General features: G+C 41.1%; 2 protein-coding genes across 2 annotated transcripts; one reads left to right on the top strand and one right to left on the bottom strand.

Annotated features, from left to right (window-relative positions):
* The first annotated feature begins 324 nt into the window (after window positions 1-324).
* On the top strand, window positions 325-15271 carry LOC111661593 (apolipoprotein B-100-like). The gene is made up of 26 exons (XM_023415213.2): window positions 325-558; window positions 970-1011; window positions 1189-1301; window positions 1392-1537; window positions 1687-1834; window positions 2244-2396; window positions 2644-2768; window positions 3075-3160; window positions 3260-3710; window positions 3833-3947; window positions 4042-4188; window positions 4292-4503; window positions 4623-4842; window positions 4985-5158; window positions 5248-5451; window positions 5565-5732; window positions 5977-6182; window positions 6496-6666; window positions 7139-7269; window positions 7393-7594; window positions 7736-7908; window positions 8009-8184; window positions 8282-8397; window positions 8568-8941; window positions 9048-13747; window positions 13869-15271. The coding sequence occupies exons 1-26, from the start codon at window positions 504-506 to the stop codon at window positions 14985-14987; spliced, it is 9927 nt and encodes a 3308-aa protein (XP_023270981.1). The 5' UTR covers window positions 325-503; the 3' UTR covers window positions 14988-15271.
* Window positions 15272-16198: 927 nt separating this feature from the next.
* Window positions 16199-19330, bottom strand: LOC111661528 (rho-related GTP-binding protein RhoB). Its single transcript, XM_023415138.2, has one exon. The coding sequence runs from the start codon at window positions 19169-19171 to the stop codon at window positions 18581-18583; it is 591 nt and encodes a 196-aa protein (XP_023270906.1). The 5' UTR covers window positions 19172-19330; the 3' UTR covers window positions 16199-18580.
* Between the last annotated feature and the right edge of the window lie 535 nt (window positions 19331-19865).

Here is a 19865-nt window from a genome sequence, read left to right as displayed (position 1 = left end):
GTTTATTTGTGCACTGCCCTTTGAGCACTACAAAGCAATCAAAGTTAGTGATTGAAGCTATATTTGCTATTATATGACATTGATCTGATTACAAAATGTTTTTTAAGATAACAATATGTGTGATTTTCTTGGATTTATAAAGATTAATATATTAATTTTTCCATTAAAACATGACCTCAGGATCAGTCTAATGAATTCTGAAAACAGCCCCAAATAATAAAACAAGAGCGGAGGAGACAATCTGACATAATCACACAGACCACCCCCACCCAGTGCTGACGGAGTAAGCCAGTCTTAGTTTGTGAAACATTTTTACCTTTGGCCTGCCACAAGGACTGCTCAGACTTTGGAACGAGGGCAACACATTTGCAAGTTCTAGTGATCACATACTTTAAGATTGGAAAACTATAAAAGCCAAGAGACCAGGGTGCAAGGATTAGTCTTCACTGAAAGAGGAGGACTCTCCTTACCTTAAGGCTTCTTGGAGCTTTACTAAGCCCATCATGGGGGGTACCAAGCTCTGCATTTTGCTGCTTCTGGGCACATACACACTAGCCCGTAAGTATTATGTTTTTATTTTGAATCGAAGAGAATTTAAGGAATTGGTTTTATATTTTAAAGGGAAATCCATTTGAAAGAAAAGTTAGTGGATTCTTATTACTTAGTGGAAAAACAGATACTTTCCTGTAAGATGTTGCTGTTTTGTATGTGACAAATTCATAACTGGAATAATATTTAATAGCATGTTTGATAGTCAAGCATTACTTTTGTCATTCTGGATGACTTAGTTGTGAAAAAAAAACTTTGAAAAACTTTGAGCACAAATATAAAGAATACACAATTAATAATATTGTAATTATACTTGTAAACTCTGTTGATGCCTTATAATTTAAATATGTGTTAGTGTTAAAAATGAGATTCGAGTATGTTGTGGCCTACTCAAGCACATATGCTTTTCATCTTTTACAGAGCAAGATGTGGGTGTTGAAGAACAATCTCCAGTCTGTTATTGTAAGTTGTTTGTTGTGTCCTTTTTTTATAAATTACTGTTAATTAAATTTATGAGATGTGATTTTTTTACGATCCATTTAAAGTAATTAAAGGTCTGTGTTTTTTTCATATTAGTGTACAAAGATGTCCAGTATGTAAAACATTTGCAGTGTTCTTACTGATGTTAATCATTTTCAGTGGCCAAAAGATTCAAGAACTTCAGGCGGTTTGTGTACGACTATGAAACTGAGACCTTCAACGGGGTGAATGGAGCTACCAACAACAAGAGTGGCCCCAAAGTCTCCTGCAAAGTATGTCACACAGCCCTGATCAATAGTGCAAATACAACAGTCTCGTGATCCTGAAAACACTAACAAAAAAATGTTTGATCTGCCGCAAAGGTTGAGGTTGATGTGCCCCAGACCTGCAGATTCATCCTGCGCACAACAGAGTGCTCTCTGAGTGAGATCTTTGATGTGGATGCTGAGGGCAGCCCAGTGTATCGTCCTGCTGCTCAAGATAAGGCTTTCAGAGATGCCATGGCCAAGTAAGTCACCTTATTCTGTTTCCAGGAAAGATTAATTAATCATCTGTATTGTTTAGGCCCTAAAACTGAGGACAATAATTAAGGAAATATAAAAGGAGAGGATGAGCTTAAAGGGCAGGTTGTAAATGATGATCTTGCCACGTCAACAGGTACCCGTTGAAGATCACAGTTGACGGACAGACTGATGTTAAACTCTACCCTGAGGATAATGAGCCAGTCAACATCTTGAACGTCAAGAGGGGAATCGTCTCTGCTCTCATGGTTCCAGCAATGGAAGAGGAGAGGAACAAAGAAATGGTAGTTTGCCTGCCTGTTTTGTTGTCTTGTTTTTGTTTTAGTTACCAATTAATTCAGGCCAGAGTTACAAAGTAGAGCTTGCTTCTGTTTGTTGGAGCAGAGTCATGCAAAGATAAACAAGTTTCACAATGAGCAGATAAGCTGCCCCAGTCACATGTGATAAATACACGCCTGTAACATCATGTTCTCACATAGACAATTCTGCAGCAGGTCAAAGTCCTAGATAACTTTATCTTTCTAATGGCATCATCTGCTCTCATGATGGGGGGTAATCTTTAGGATCAATTGATTATCAGATTGTCAAAGGACAAAAAGCACATTTACCATGCCGGCTCTTGCTGCTAGGTTTTTTTTTTTTTACTTGTGTCCCATCCCTTCAGTATTGATGATAGCCTCTCATCATTTTCAGCCCACCGTGCATGGAGTCTGCTCCACCGACTTCACTCTCAACTCCAGAGAGGACATTGCCACTGATGTGACTGTCACCAGGGATCTTTCCAAATGTGACTGGTTCATTGCTCGCAGGCAGGACACCAGTCCACTGGCCCTCATCTCTGGCATGGTAAGAGTTTAAGCAACAACCTAATGCCGTCATCATCACAAACTACATCCATGAGTTGTGAGATTGTGTATAGCGCTTGGTGTAGGGGTTTAGTCCTATGTAGAAAACAATATGGTGGATAAAGAAATAATGAAAAACACCCACTTACTCAGTATAAGGATCTTTATATTCACAGCATAGATCAACTGTCAGAAAAACATCCCCTTCATAATGTAACAAAAAAATGGATCTTGTCTTGTTGTCTTAGAACTACCCTCTGTCCAAGATGATTAGCAGCACCCAGACTTGCAACTATAGGTTTGACAACCAGAAGAAGCACATGACCAGTGGTACCTGCACAGAGAAACACCTCTTCCTGCCCCTCTCCCACCAGTAAGTTTGTAAGAATGCAGTGCTGGAAAAAAAAATTGAGTGGTATCAAATTGACCAAGTCCTAACTGACCCATTTCTAGAGTGACCATATTCTATTGAGCTAAACTGAACGATTTGAACTGTACTTTCATTAATTGTGAAGGGTTCAGGGAATTTCCTTTCTTTTCTTTTTGCCTTTAACTTTTGGTGTATTTGTATGAATTATTTTATGCTGGTATAAACATTCTGTACTTTTCCAAACAGTTTTGATAAACGTAGATTGATTTTTGCCCGGTGTAATTATTTTCTATTGTCTAATGTAAACAGGAATGAATATGGAATCTCTGCTATGGTGAAGCAGACTATGACTCTGAAGGAGACCGCCAAGATCAATGACAGAATCTTTGAGCACAGTGAGTGTTTTAGTTTTTAGAATATGTTGTAAAATATAAAAGTATGTCAAATTCCTATCCCTATCATTTTCTTATTGTTTGTGCTGTAATTCTGTACAGATGAACCCAACCTCAGGTTGTTGCCCATGGATGTTGCTGATGAAAAGTGCCCCATGCAGAACAAGGATGCTGTCATTGCCACAATGCAGCAGCTGAACACCCTGTCACAGACCACTAAGGGCGAGGAGCGTGCCAGCCTCTTCCACAAACTGGTGTCTGAGCTCCGTGGCCTGGAGGCTGATGTCCTGGGATCTGCTGCTGATGAGATGATGGACATGTCCAGCTCTCTGACATGGCAAGCTCTGGTTCAGTGTGGTACCCCAGAGTGCACCAGCGCCATTCTGAAGGTTCTCAGGACCTTTGACGAAGCTGCTCTTGAGGTTGATGCTGCTGTCTCCGCCCTGGGTCTGCTGTCTAATCCCTCCCGCCTCATGGTGAAGGACATGCTGGCAATGGCTCAGTACAAGCAGAGCAAACCCATCATGTATGCCTTGAGCAATGCAGTCAGGAAGTAAGTAAACCCACATATCACCTTGTAAATGGAAGAAAATCCTTGTCAATACTGTAACATTGACTGGTGGTTTCTGTGGTAAATTACTGTATCTAATCACGAATGTCTACCTTTGTCACCAGACTGTACCAGAGAGAGGGAGTCACCCCTGAGATCAGTGCTGTGTCTGAGTACATGGCTTCTCTTCTTGGTGCAGACTGTGCTGGGGACAAAGACCTGACCTTCCTGACCTTGAGGGTAGGTGACCAGCTGTGATCTCCAATGAAAATACCATTTTTATGGTGATTTCCAATCCCATATTTTTTCTAAAATTGTGTACTATTCCATCCAGGTTGTTGGCAATATGGGAGATGCTTTGGAGGAAGCTGACGCTGCTATAAAGAATACCCTGCTGAAGTGCATGAGACAGCCTACAACCACACTGTCTGTGCAGCTGGCTGCCATCCAGGCTTTCAGACGCATGTCTGTGACAGATGAGGTATGTAACATCCCCCACCAGAGAAAAACAGTATCCCAATTTCCCATATTTGCACTGCAAGCTTTTTTAGAAACAAACAACTTACTGTTGCTTTTCTATCCAGGTTCGCTCTAACCTCCAAAGGGTCAGCCAGTACCCCAAAGGTGCTGTGCAGAAGCGCCTGGCAGCTTACCTGATTCTGATGAGGAAGCCCAAGGACAGTGACATCGAGATGGTGAAGAAGCTGCTCAAGCAGGAGCAGAACGTGCAGATCAAGGGCTTTGTGACTTCCCACATCTACAACATCATTTCCTCCACTGATTCAGAGACCAAGAAGTAAGGACGGAGCACATTTTGACTGGCCTCACAATTTATGCTTTATTTGAAAGAAACTCTGCGTTGACATCAACTACTTATATTCAGCTGATTGTTTTACATTTTATTTTTTCCTTTAGGCTTGGTAAGAAGATAATGGATGCCCTGCAGGACACTGATGTTGTTACACACAACGAATACACCACAAAGTCTCGCAACTACAAACTGGGCGTGGCTTATGACAGCATGCAGGCTGCCATTCAGGGCAACGTTGTCTTTGATCCCAGTAACCAGTTGCCCAGGGAGGCCTTGCTGGAAATGACCCTGGAAGCTTTTGGTTACAGCATGGACATGTGGGAGGTATGTAAGTCATAGTAGGTAGTAATGTGTTGCTGTTTCAAATTGTAGCTTTACAGTGACTAGAAACACCAGCAGAGAAAAATTTTTATTTAAAATTTTTTTTTTGTTTGTTTTTAATCTAACTGCTTTATTTTCCTGGTAGGTTGGCATGGAAGGAAAAGGCTTTGAGCCAACCATCGATGCTTTGTTTGGACAGAACGGGTTCTTCCCCGACACTGTGTCCAAGGCTCTTTACTGGGCTGAAGACAAGATGCCACCAAAGATCAAAGAGGTTCTGGAGAAATGGGTTGTTCCCCTGAAATCAGAAGGACAGAAGGTATATCTTATGTGTGATTATTTCTGTTAAACACTTTTATCATTTCCATTGATATCACCACAACTAAAACAACGGAACTCTTCCCCAAGGTCCCCGAAAACCTTGTGAGGGAAGTTGTTCGCAACTTCAACAAACTGGTAAGAGATCTGCAGAGTCAAGAGTCTCCAGAGGCCATGGCCTACCTGAGGATCATGGGAGCTGAGCTTGGCTACATCAAAGGCAATGAACTGAAGTCTATGGCTGACAACGCAATGATGTATGCAGACATTTTCATGAGGATCATTCCTTCCAAGGTACCGTTCTATACTCCTGTTATCCGTTTAATGTGATACCGATCTAATAATTTACAACTGTGTTTCTTTCCCTCAACAAGAGCACATTAAAAATAACTGATTCTTATTATCAGGTCCTGGCTAAACTGATGTCCAGCACTGACAATGAGATCTTTGCCCATTACATCTTCATGGACAACAAATTCAGCATGTCAACAGCATCTGGTTTGCCTCTGACATTTGCTATGTCTGGTACCTTCACTCCTGGAGCAAAGGGAGGCCTTCGCTTTGATCCAAATATGGTAAATAATCCATGTTTGTCTCCCAACCTCAATAAAAAAGTCAGTTGTAATGTCTGTATTATCTTATTGCTGGTTTGCTAATTTACATCCTGTCAAATATCCCACAAAGTGCGTGTTATTAAAATAGTAGTAAAAAGTAGATCTTGTTGTTTAAGACTGCAGTAGTGGCTGTAAGATTCGTTTAAGTGTTTCTTCATGCCTCTGCAGTCCATTTAATTTTCATGCCATCTGTTTTCATTCACAGAAGGAGCTACTGTTCATGCCCTCTGTTGGAGTTGAATTTGTGACTCAGATGGGAGTCCATGTCCCTCAGTTTGTTGTGTCCACTGTTGAGATGCACACCAGCATGTACCATGAGAGCGCAATCAATGCCAAGATCACCATGGAGCAGAACCAGGTCAAGCTTTCCATCCCAGCCCCACAGGGCACCACAAAGCTCTTGAGTATCAGGTAATAAACAACATAAAACACATTCCTACATTATATTTAATAGATGAAATGTCCTTATTTAATTTTGTTGTGTTTCTGCTTTTGTGAACCTGCTTTTGGTCATATACAGGTTTGCTAAAAACCCCAAAGAAAAATGTGTTTCTGCAACCAGATTCATCAGCAATAAAACAAAGCCATTACCATGGTGTTTTTTTGCTAAAGTGTTACAACATGTGGCACCATATTACTCCATATTGTAATCTTTCATAAAGCATTTAAAAAAAAAAGTTAATGGAGGATAGAAACTGATTTTGTTGTTCTTCCTTCACAATAGCAATAAAGTGCTGATTGTGGGCTCTGGCTACGCTACAATGATCCCACACACACAGGGTGAGTCAAACTGCAGCCCTCTCTTCTCTGGAGTCAAATACTGCACCAAGAGACTTCGTGCTGACACTGGTGACATGACCGCTGTGCCCTACTTCCCCCTGAATGGGGAGACTACGTAAGTTGTTCTTTGAAGAAACTGTGATTGTTTTGTCAATGTCATATCACTGATTGCTATATATTGAATGATTAGAGATGGTGTCTCATCTCAGTAATGAAGAATATTTCAGTGTGATAGAGAATGTTGGTTGAAATGGAATTAATGTGGTAAAATACATTAATTCTGAAATTGACCAAAATTATGAATAACCAACACAGCACCACTTTCATTCATATTACTTTGCATTAAGACATAATATATTTAATATGATAGCAGGGCAAGTATGCATAAGGGAAGAAATTAGAAAATCAAAGGTGGTTTTATTAGTTGGACTTGTATGCATACATATAGTGGAATGTCATTCATTAAGGACGAAAATACTGTTTAGTATGTAGGTAAATAATTTTGATACTATGTTTTCTACATATATAATACATTATCATAAAAGACCATATGAGAACTCGTCAGTGAGTTGTTCCTTTCACTCTAGGTTTGCTGTAGACATCAAACCAACTAAAGAGGTCTCTGAGTACACAGCCACCATTGCCTATAAGCTCCTCAGCGAAGGAAAGGACGGCCACCAAAAGGTTGATTCTTTGAAGATGACCCTGAGAGCTGAAGGTATGATCATCATATTAAGAAAAAAATTTATCGACCTATGTTTTTTCTATGAGCCATAGTCTTCTTTTTCATTTTGTAGGGCTACCTGCATCAGTAATCAAATTATACTCTCTGTCACTTCAGGTGCTCAGGCTACCGAGGCTACAGCCACCATGAAATACAACAGGAACAGGAATGTCTTCACCACCCAAGTCCAGATACCTGACATTGATGTCGAGGCTGGCGTTAAGGTTGGCATGACTGACAGCAGTACCAAAGGCAAATCCATTATCTTCGAGATTTCCAACAAGAACGTGCCCCAGCTCTCTCTGATTGGCCGTGCCAAGTGAGTAAACCCCACTTCAATCTTTGTTGAAACACTTTGTCAATAATGTACTTAAAGCTAGGTACTCATTTCTGTATTCAACAGCCTTTATGCATTTTTCATATACAGGCATTGACTAGATCATGTTTTTATTAATCCTAGGATTCAGGCCATGACTGATGGCATGCTGCAGGTTCAGCTGTTAGTCCCCTCACTCAAGACTGATGCCGCCATCACAGCTAAAATGAGCAAAACCGATGGACTCACCATGGAGATCAAAAGTGATGTCAAGCTCTCAGAGACCTCCTCCATTCAGGCAGTCATATTCAAATATGGTACGTATGTTCGCAAATAGTGCTAATGGACTCCAAAGATTGATCAATGCAATCACCGTCTCAAACACAAAAGTAAATTTCTAAATGCTTTGTATCTCAGGTGAAGACCAGGCTGAGGTTCAGCTAATGTCAAACATGAAAGCTGATACTAAGATCCTGGTGCCTTACACTGAAGCCCTTCAGGCCTGGCTCAGGCAGTTTGTGGACGAGGCCATGGACCAGCAGGTTGTCAAGACTGATATGAAACTGCGTCATATCTTCAACAAGGCAGTTGAGGTGAAACAAGTATAAAGATTTTAAATATTTTGAAATACCTTGATTTATGTCAAGTTTTTCAGACTAAAGCATGAGAAATGTGGCATTTCTTCATCAGGCCAGCAATGACTGGATGGACAGGATTAAAACTGATGTTCCCTATGTTGAGACTCTGAGGAACAGTATAGCAGAGGTGGAAATGCCCTCCATGCCTGAAAACCTATTCATGGACCTGTAAGTGTAACACACAATAATCTGAATCAGGATCTAAATCATTTTTCATATGGATTATTAGAAAATTGCAGTTTTTCCCTGATTAAATCATAAATTGGGTACAACATGTTCTCTCCAGTTAAATGTTTGTTTTAAATTTAACAAATGTTATGTTTTCATCCTTTCACCAGTGAAAGCACATTCAGATACCAGTTCAACCAGAACTGTTTGACCATCAGTATCCCTCTGCCTCTTGGAGGCAAATCATCTGAGGAGCTAAGGATACCTTCAGCGGTCACCTCCCCTCGCATCTCCTTGCCTCAGGTGGACATGGAGCTTGCCCCAAGGGCAATCCAAATCCCCACTTTTACCATCCCTTCTGAATATGATCTCACCCTGCCTTTGATGGGAATGATGGAAGTGTCTGCCAAGGTCAAGAGCAACTATTATAAGTGGGAGGCCTCAGTCTCTGCTGGCAACAACACTGCTGAGTCTCCTAGCTACCTCGCCAGTTTCAACATCATGGCTGACAGCCCAATTAAAGTTCTCTCCTTCTCAACTGAGGGTAATTGAATCTTTATTCTTTAAAAATTATACATTTGTTATTTTGCACAAGGACAGCACAAAAGTTGATACTAATTAATCTTTTCCTATCTTTTTCTGTTTTAAAGGAGCTACAAAAATAATCGACACAGCAGAGCAAACTATGAAATTCACCATTGATGGTTCGCTGAATCACATGCTCGTGAACACAGGTTTTAATCTTCTGGAAACCATTGCTGTCACAGACAATGTACTATCAACAGGAAGGTACAACATCTATGCCAACAGCCCTGTGGGTCTGGACACCTCTCTGACGATTACCACCCAGCTCACCCTAGACTCAAACATCCTCTCTGGTGATGTCAACACAGATGGAAGCATTTCTGTTGGACCCATGACTGCCAGCACCACCTATCTCCACACTTTCTCTGTCGAGCCAGTGAAGAAAGAAGCAAGGCTGGAGAGTACACTGAGAGTGACCTCTGAAATCCTGAAGGTTGTGAACAAGGTGAAGGCATCATATGCAAATGAGGAACTTCTGATTGAGTCTAACACCAACATCAACAGTGACCCTATCAAGCACACCACCAAAATTAGTCTTAACTACAAGGACGTCAGGCTCACCATCCAGTCTGACTCTGTGACCAAGGCTGATGAGAGAATGCTTCGTAGCCAGATGGAGCTCTCTGCCACTGGAGGACAGGCCAGCCTCAGGATAGAGAATCAAGCTGATGATACAAAGAACCGTGCCTACTCTTTGCTCACTGGGTCCATCAACCCCTCTGGCTTGGAGATCAACACCGATGCCTCCATCAACATCTTTTCAAGCCTTGCTTCTCACAAGGCAACTTTGGCCCTGAACACAAATGGCCTGACCACCAGCTGCACTACAACTGCTCAGCACAGCCCAATGACCTTTGAGAATGTTTTCCATGGTGGAGTTGACACCTCTGGTGCCACCATGTCTCTCACCACCAAGGGAGCCATTAAAGAGAACAAAGCTGAGCTCAATGTTGAGGGAAAGATTGCAAGCACAGAAGTCTATTTCAATGGCATCTTTAAGGGTAACCTCTTTGACATCAACACCAGGAACAGAGTGAACCTTAGAGTGAGTGAAGATGGCCTGATTCTCTCTAACAACATGGTTGGATCTTTCAACGAGATGAGGACTGAAAATACCCACTCACTGTCTCTTGCGCTGAGATCTTTTACCCTCCGCTCCAAGACTGACAACGTCCTTGACGCTAGCAACTCCTACATGCATGACATCACAGTTAACATGGAGCGTTTTACTGCCTCAGTTATTGTGAAAAATGACCTGAAGATCATGCAGGTTAACTTTATGAATGATGCCCAGTTCAAGGCAGAGCCCTACAACATGGAGCTGACTGGAACAATGATGGGAGCTTTCTCAGAGGAAGAGCTCAAGCACACTTATGAAATCAAGTTTGTTGACATGGTCCTGTCTGCAAAGTGCAATACCAATGGTAAACTCCTGGGCTCTCACATGACACATACCACTGATATGGAGGTTGCTGGTCTGACCATGAAGTTCAACAATGTGGCTAACTTCAACTCACCATCTCTTCGTCTGGACAGCACAGTTAAAACTGTTGCTGCACCCTTCACTCTGAACATTGATGCCATTTTCAACTCAGATGGTGCAGTGTATCTGTATGGAGAACACAGCGGTGAACTGTACAGCAAATTCCTCTTGAAAGCAGAACCCCTTCTGTTCACACATTCAATTGATTACAGAGCATCAACCACCCATGAACTGGAAGGCAGACCCACTATCAAGACCACCATGGAGAACAAGTTCAACAGCATGCTCAGCCTAAAAGAGCAAAGTGTCAGACTGAAGATGATATCCAATGTAAACGAGCACACTTTTGATGAAGAATTTAGTGCTTATAACAATGCAGAGAGAATGGGTATTGAGATGGCAGGAGCAGTCTCAACCCCCCTCTTCAGTGAAGCCAGCCAAGATTATGCCATCTCTGGATTTGTGAAATATGACAAGAACAGCGACAGCCACTTTTTCCAGATCCCATTCATTGAGCACCTGCCCGCAGTCATTGAAAATGTTAAGACCACAATGATGAAGCTGATGGACCACAGCATTGAGATGCTGAAAGACATCAACAGCAGGTATGAGTTCAGTGTCAAGTTGCAGAACAAAGTGTCAGAACTGAAAGAGGTCATTGACAACTTTGACTTCAACCTCTTTGTCCAAGACTTGAGAAAGTTTACCAACTCAATGGAAAATGTCATGACCAACCTGACAGCCAAGTTCCCAACTGACAAAGTCATGAAGATGCTGAAATCCATCAAGGACACTGTCATGGCTTGGATCAAGAAGTACAACATTGCAAACAAGTTCAATGTAATTTATGCCAAAATAGAAGAGATCCTCTCTGGCTATGAGGTTGAGAAGATGATTGGAGCCATCATGGATGAGGTTGTTAAAATGATGAAGCAGTTTCAGGTGAGGGAAAAGATTCAGTCTGCATTTGCTGCTCTCAGGTCAATTAACATCCAGCCTTTGCTCAAAAAAGCTATGGTACCTGTTCAAGAGCTTGTGAATGAGCTGTATTCCTTTGACTTCAAACAGCTGATTGATGACATGAGTGACTATTTCATTCGAATGGTCCAGAAAATCAGATCTTTTGATTATGACACATTCACCATGGAGCTGAAGGAGAAGCTGGTAGATATGACCAAAATTCCTTGCTTTGGAAAGCTCTATGGAGAGTTCAGGGTTACATCACCTCATTACAAACTTGGAACCACTGTTGACCTGGAGAACACCACAACTACATCAGTCACACCAGAGTTCAAAGTGAACCTTAAGTCACAGGCTACATCTACTTTGAGAGTCCTTGACTTCACTGTGGATGCCAGTGCACATTTTGCAGCTCCCAAGATGAGTCACCTGTCCATCTCTGAGAACATCAATGCTGTCCAGTCCAATTTCAAACTTGACCACAAGGGCACAATGAATCTCTATGGTTTTTCAGCTCAGGCTTCTGCTGAAACTACTGCAAAGGTCACAACTGAGCGCTATGTCGCAGAACTTGTCAACAATGCAGTCTTTGCCACGGAAAATGGAGTTTCTGCCACTGTACAGACTGAATACAAGCATGACCTTAACATGCCATTCTTCAACATCTTCAGTGAAACATCGATGAATCAAAAGACCGCTTTCCTGCTTGAGGCTGGCACTGCCCGTCTGACCTTTAACAATCTGGCCAATGGAAAATATGCAATTCAAGACTTCTCAGATGAGGCAACCCACAAGAGTGAACTGGAAGTGGTCATGGATCTCCACACAACCAAAGTAACTTTCATTGGTGAAACAGGCTGCAGCCACCTCAAAACAAATCAAAATGTTGTTGCTGATGTGTGCATCTTCCGGCACATAATTGTTGATGCCAAGGTTGAGACAGAAACACCTTTCATGAAGGGCAGTGTTGCAGAGGTCAAGTTCCAAGCTAAGGTTGAAGACATGAAAATTGATTTCACTGCCTCTCACAATGCAGACCTGACAGGACAGGTTGAGGGAACTCTGTCAAGCTCTGCCCTTGCTTTGATCACACCTAATGAGCTTCAGTTTGACACCAAGAATAAGGGAAATGCCAAGGTTGCCCTTCCATTCAAGCTGTCTGGAAAGGTGGATCTCCAGAATGACATCACTCTTGTCCTTAACTCTGAAGTTCAGCAAGGTAGCTGGACAGGCCTGGCTAGATTCAACCAGTACAAATATTCCCATTACTTCACCGTGGATAATGGCGAGAGAGAAATTAACATATTTTCCCAGATTAAAGGAGAAGCTAATCTTGATGTACTGACTGAACCTATCACAATTCCTGAAATAACACTGCCATTTGTTGGTATTAGAACACCAAGTGTGGACTACCTTTCACTGTGGGAAGAAACTGGCCTGAGCAACCTCCTAACCACAACTCAGCAGACACTTGACATGAGCTCCAAGCTGAGGTATACGAAGAACCCTGAGGTGATCATCATTGACATTAATGTTGATCCTATCATCAATGTCATTAACACCAATGCCAAGACTCTGCACAAGCAAGTACTCATTGGCAAGGATAAGGCTGCTGCCATCCTCGCTACATCTTTTAACAAAGCAAAGGCAGAGTATGAAAGATATAGCATTGAGTTGCCGAAAACCATTACAGTGCCTGCCTACAGAGTTCCAGTGATGAATGTTGAGATGTCTACATTTACCATTCCCCTGCCCGACTTCAGTCTCATAACAACGCCTTCTCTGCATGTTCCATCTGCCCTGAGCAAGTTGACTCTTCCAAAAATCACTCTTCCAAAAATTCAAAGCATCAAGATCCCAGTAATGGGTGATCTGACCCATGAGTTCTCCATGAAAACAGCAATGCTCACACTCAAAGCTGATGCCCGTGTCTTCAACCAGGACATTAGTACCACATTCACACTTGATACTTCCTCATCCTCTGAATTTGAGATTCTGAATGGGAGGGTTAAGGGTGACTTCAGCCTGAGCAGAGCTGGTGTGTTCCCAATGGCCTCTACCCTCTCTGTAGAACATGCAATGGTAGAGGGAAACCATAAGAGCAGCATCATCTTAGGTTATGAAAATATAGATACCTCCATCACCAATTCAGTAAAGGTCAAGCTACCTGAAGTGACAATGGAAATCTACCAGGAGATTACTGGACATCCTGTGGAAGGCCTTGTTGTCTCTATGTCTACTCCATCTGCGGGACTCATTGCAGTTCAGGTGCAGGCTAAGAGCCCAGCACAAGTCAAAGGAAGACTCTATGGTCGCTACCCGGTGAGAGAACCTTTGGTTATATTTTTGCTTACTAATTACTTATGATTGTGATTTCAATTTAAATGCTGTATTTATGTTTTAGTAATTTATTTTTTTGTTGTATGTTTACTTTTTCCCACAGTCTGAGCCAACAACAGACATTGACATCTTGGGTCTGAAGATGTCAGTGATGAACTCTGAGAAGCTGAACATTCAGACAACCTGGAATATGGAGATGCCATATGAGGTGATGCTGGGACTGAAGAAACAGGTGCCTGCAGTTATTGAAATGGTGTCTGATCCTGCTGTCAGGACATATAACAAAATCTACAGAAATGCTGGAGTACTTGGGGAGTATATTAAACAGATTAGCAAGCAGGGCAAAGTGATGTTCAAGAGGGCTGTTGACAACCTTGCTGCAGTAAATCCTTCTGATGTTATGACAACTGTCACAGAGAAGACCATTTTAATCCTCAAGGAGTACCAAAAGAAAGTTGAAATTGTTCTTGATGCTGTTGTCAAATTCCTGAGAGAGACCAAGTTCCAGATCCCAGGGTTCGAACAGAGGCTGTCTGGGCTTGAGGTCTACCAGCAATTTAGTGCTTTTGTTGCCGATATATTTGAGGAAGCTGTTCAAAAGATTCCACAGTATTTTGCCAGCATGTTTACAGCAGTCCTCGATTATTTCCAAGCCATTGAATTCACCCTTCCTGGCTCTAACCATATTGTCAGTGGAAGAGAAATTCTTGAAGATTTGTCTGTAGCTCTGCGAAAAATCCAGGACCAAGTTATTGTCATTGTGAGGAAATTGAGACAAATCAAGTTGGAAGATATCATTAAGAAATTCTCAGCATTCATGCAGTTTACCACTGAACAAAGTGAGAAGTTTCTCCAAACCCTAAAATCTCAGAACATAGAGAAACTCTCTGACTTTGTCGCTGATGTGTACAGAGATGCCATCAACTCTCCTGTCCTGGCTGATATCTCCAATCAGATTGAGGTGGCCTACAGAATTGTTATGGAATATCTAAAAACTGTGAGAGCTAAAATCCAAAATATTATGGCTGATGTGTCTAGTGAACAGCTTCAGGCTGACATTCAGTCCTGGATTGACATGTTGGTAAAACGTATGAATGCATTCCACAACAATGTCATTAAGACCCTAAAGGAGAAAAGCAAAATTGTTGAATCCTTTGTGAGAGTAAGTGACAGACAGATGGAGGTTGACATTCCCTTGCCATTTGTTGCTAAATTCAACTAACTGACCTTGGCTAAAAAGATATAATACAGTGTTTGCATTGATTATATCTGTTGTGTAACCATCAAGACCACAGTAAATCTGTTCTACTAAAAAATGTAAAACTGCATGCTAACAGGTATTGTCTGTACTCAAGATGCTTGTCTGTACTCTGTTTTTCAAATTATTAATTTTGTTTATTATCTCACAGTAGACTCCCAGTTGTGATCCTACTGTGCTCCCTTTGTGTCTTGTACTATTTAAAAAAATATGTGGACTTCAATAAAGACAGTGTGTACTGCATGCAACTCTGTGTATTTCTTACATATAATTTAACATACATTTCTAAAAATCTAACTTTTTGGATGGCTTATAGAGTACGACTGACAGCAAAGGTGATATGAAATTTACACACTGGTTATTCCTACAAGATGGTGCTTCCTTCAAACTCACAAATATAGCCTACTGTATAGTTACTTGTTAAAAAACACAGTAATGATATGGCATTATTTTTAAGTCCCTTATACACCCCTGTCATATGCTCATTCATCATTAGTTTCCTCGGGTATAAATTTAGCAGATACATAAATAGCTTCTGTGACACACAAGCTCTCAGATCATAAAACAATGAGAATGAGAAGAATGAATACAGAATCAGTTTGGCAGGTGTTGCTAACAATAGTAAAGAGCCAAGCCCTAACATTTATCTCCCCCTCTGGGATCTAAAGCTGTGGTAGAAAAGACATATTCAGATTGTTTACTTAACTAAAAGTAGCAATGCAACAGTGGGAAAAATACTCCATTACAAGTCCTGTGTTTAAAATCTCACTTTTGCACAAAAGTATTATCAAAATGGTATGGTATGGTATAAATACTTAATTCAGGGAATGTCCTAGTGTTAATCAGCATATCTAGTAACTATAGCTACCAGATAAAAAGTAAAATATTTATTAAGTACAAAGTGTCATAAAAAGGAAATACTAGTAAGAGTACCTCAACACTTTACTTAAGTAAATATACTCTTTTACTTTTACACCACTTAAAGTTACGCGTAAAAATAAAATCACAAATTCAAGGGATGACGGTATTTGCAAAATATACCAACCAAATTCAAAGTATAATTGCGAATAAATTTATATTTGTTTCAAGCATATTAAAAGAAATGGTGGCTGCAACAGCCCAATAACAACTGGTCTGCAGTGTGAGAAAATGAGGCAAAAGAATGGAGAAGTAGAGATGGTGACACACATTGATTTTTTTTTATTGAGTTTCCCAGAACAGTACCGATTGTTCCCTTACATTCTTTTTTTTTTCCTCACAAAAATTTCCATTGTTTGCCATCTACTGTTCAAACCTAGTAAGTATTGCGTGATTTCATTAATGTGGTCATAATTTGATCAACACTTACAAACAGATAGGTTTGGCACATTTTCAGCACTCATCACTGAATTATAACCTAACAACACTGGAAATCGGAGGCACATAGGGAGGAGCAATGTGGGAAAATTAACCAATCCAACACAATGCATTCCTGCTCTGTAAGTCAGCAAAAAGCCCAGCAACAGAAGGCAGGGAGGAATGTGACTTTTACATCGTCGTAACTCTGGTTGGATTTTTAGAAATACTCTTTTAGACTCAGATTTATCTTTGCTATAGTTGCTTTCTGAACCACAGAAAAATGACATGTTTAAGGTGAAATTGAGCTTTCTTGTCTTCAGTTATCATTAAAAGAATAACTCACATTGTACATCCACCAGGGTTTTGCCCTGGATTTTCAGTGTAGCAACACTCTCTGTAATTGATGATCATAGCTGTCATTTGTACAAGCACTCCCACCATCATGTAAGAGGACAGTTACACAACACTTCTGTGTAGACACAGATCAAACATGAGCTGGATTTATTTCACAAGAATTGAAATCTAGCTGACATACAAAGCTCCAACTATGTGTTTGAACACATAAATTTGAGCTACATTCACAGTCATAAAGGAAGACATTAAGGTGGATTTGTGTCAGTCATAATTCAGTTTTACTGAACTCAGTTTTACTGAATTATAACTTTATAGCTTCAGAAAAAAATAGGGACACCCTTTTGTTTTTTTTAAGTTTGTGTCATTATTAAAAGATTCTGGTTATAATAACATAACATATGATCAATTTCCATTGAAATTTTTAATTGTCATCCCATGGCTTAATCCCATGTGAGTGTGCTACTGGCTCATAGAGTTCTGATGTAGCCCACTCCTCTTTTCATGACACTTTCTAATAAAACATATTTCTGTGAACAAAGCACTCACATGCTAAACCATCTCACATGCTCAATCTTCTCTTAGAAATATCACCCACAGGACTGCAGATGAAGCTGTATCTTAATGTAAAATGCTAAGCAGGTCTTAGAGACAGCTGAGATATGCCAGCCTGTGAAATAGCTAAACCTGGATTTCAGAGTTCAAAAACATAGTGAGATGCTGTATTTGCTTCAAATGATTTGGTTCAGGTGAGCTGTAAAATAAAATAAAAACATTTTTCCTTTCCTGACTGTTTACAGTTGACAGTGCCTTTGTGTAACTTTCCTTTCACTGTTTTACTAATCTGTGTTCAAAAAGCACCTATTTCATCAGTGTCACTGTTGCCACAGCCAAGCATTACATTTATGGTAGATGCATGCTTAGCAAGCCTAAAAAAAAAAAATATTTCTGTTTAACTGTTTGTCCACTCTAACAAAACACCAACCAGAAAAGTTGCAATACATTGGACTATATGGTTAAGCCCTTTCCCAGACATGATGTGTACTCTCCAAGACCTGTTATGAAATTGGGCATGTTGCCTAACAACTATTAAACTAGGCATTTAATACTGGGGAGTCAAAACATACAATGTGGACGTTGTTCCAACTAACAAACCTGAGACAGCTAATTTCATGAACTGTAAACTTAAGCTAAGGTTAATTCCAAAATGGCATCAAACATCAGAAGGAACTATACAGAACACCACGGCTATCCTTACACTGAAGGGTGTATAAAACGTTCTGTGAATTACTGTAGTTTGCAGATGCTGTGCAATTTCTCAAAAGAATACAGCCATTTTACAATACAAAGTGGACATAAATAACAAGTGCAATTTTTTTTACTGCTTTGCTTATTACAAAGTATAACATTGGCAGTAAGGCAGTGGCCTAAGCAAACACTGTGAAACACAAAAAGTGAGCAAGTGAAATCTTGACTCGAAAGCAGGCCTTGTCCACATAAGAGACAGGGGTCCAGGCGTCCATTGAAATGTTTGTGGTTTGTCCTTTTTACCCCTCCACCAGTCAGACTGGGATCATGTGACCCACAAAGAACATGCTGTAACCAGTGCATTTCACACACACACACACACACACACACACACACACACACACACACACACAGAGACACACGGACACACACAACGATATCAGATGATTATCGAGTGTGTTCAAAACAACTTCTTTGCAGTCCTTCGTTCTGGTTCAGCCAAGGTCGTCTGATCAAAAGGGAGTATCCAAACCATGGTCACTGCCCATACATGTTCAGACACAGATCCCAGCGGCGGTAACGTCTTGTCTGCACCTCATGGTTCGCCAGACAGAATCGATTCACATCAAAACACAGCATTTGAGACAACCACCTGGGGGTGTTGTTCGTTTTTGTAACGCTGCCCGTGTTGCAGTCTCGAATACTTCCCAGATCCCCTCCTTGGTTTTGGCAGAGCACTCCAAATAGTCATATGCGCCAATGCGCATGGCCATGGCCCGGCCATCCTCTGTTTTCACTGGCTCCAGCTTCAACCGGGACAGCTCGTTCCTTACGTTCTCGTCGTTGCGCAGATCCTTCTTGTTGGCCACTAATATAATTGGTACATTAGGACAAAAGTGTTTGACTTCAGGGACCCACTTTTCAGGGATGTTTTCCAATGAGTCCGGGCTGTCTACGGAGAAGCACATCAGAATGACATCAGTGTCCGGGTAGGAGAGGGGGCGCAGCCGGTCATAGTCCTCCTGTCCAGCGGTGTCCCACAGAGCTAGCTGGACTTGCTTGTTGTCCACTTCTATGTCCGCCACATATGTCTCAAACACAGTCGGAACATACACCTCAGGAAACTCATCTTTGCTGAATACAATCAGTAGACATGTTTTCCCACATGCGCCGTCCCCCACCACGACAAGTTTCTTGCGTATGTCTGCCATCCCTTCCTTTTTCCTAGCTCTAGCTCAGACGTAGCGTCCAAAACACATATATGCCCGCTGTGTCCGCTCCCACTATTTAAATGCTCTAAATGAGAAAGGACAGCCTTCTCCAGTAAGTCGTTCTCGTCTCCTAACTCCACAACCTATACCAGTACCCGCTGCTCTTTATAAAGCACAGGGTGGTTTCCTAAATATAGCAACCCAATCGGAAATAGGGAGGTGAGATCACAGTTTGTAAAGGAGGAGGTGATTGGATCTCATCAGTTTTCCCTTGTACAGAGGAGGGTCATGGACCACGAGGACCCACCCGATCCAGGATCAGCCAGAATCACCCAAATCTAACTGCATGATCATGCATTACGCGACATTTTTTTGTAATTCGTATTTAAAGCGACTTCTATTATAAACTCATCGTCATTATAAACTCATCGTCATTAAAAACACAATGCCACACCAGGGACATTGTTTTAGCCTTTTGTTACTTTTGTTACCGACTCAACCTTTTCCGCAAAATTAAATTAGACTGTCCAATAAACATCCATTCAAACAACTTACTTCAGGGGGTATCCAGCAGCAGCGTGAGTGCACATTTCGGGGGAAAGGATATGATACAGTGCTAATTCATAATGTGATGGATGACAGGTTGATAAGTACATTTAATACACATTGAAGCAAATGTGTGTTACGTTTACAT

Source organism: Seriola lalandi, unplaced genomic scaffold (genome assembly GCF_002814215.2).
Source record: "Seriola lalandi dorsalis isolate HSWRI2012SDOR001 ecotype SW California unplaced genomic scaffold, Sedor1 jcf7180002054544, whole genome shotgun sequence".
Lineage (NCBI taxonomy): Eukaryota > Metazoa > Chordata > Actinopteri > Carangiformes > Carangidae > Seriola > Seriola lalandi.
This window is presented reverse-complemented; position numbering and strand designations above follow the sequence as displayed.

Excerpts from the sequence above, each read along its gene's own strand:
- LOC111661593 (XM_023415213.2), top strand. The coding sequence starts at position 504 with ATGGGGGGTACCAAGCTCTGCATTTTGCTGCTTCTGGGCACATACACA. Across the intron at positions 2,397-2,643 it reads TGGCCCTCATCTCTGGCATG|AACTACCCTCTGTCCAAGAT; the intron begins GTAAGAGTTTAA and ends TTGTTGTCTTAG. Across the intron at positions 8,398-8,567 it reads GAAAACCTATTCATGGACCT|TGAAAGCACATTCAGATACC; the intron begins GTAAGTGTAACA and ends TCCTTTCACCAG.
- LOC111661528 (XM_023415138.2), bottom strand. The coding sequence starts at position 19,171 with ATGGCAGACATACGCAAGAAACTTGTCGTGGTGGGGGACGGCGCATGT.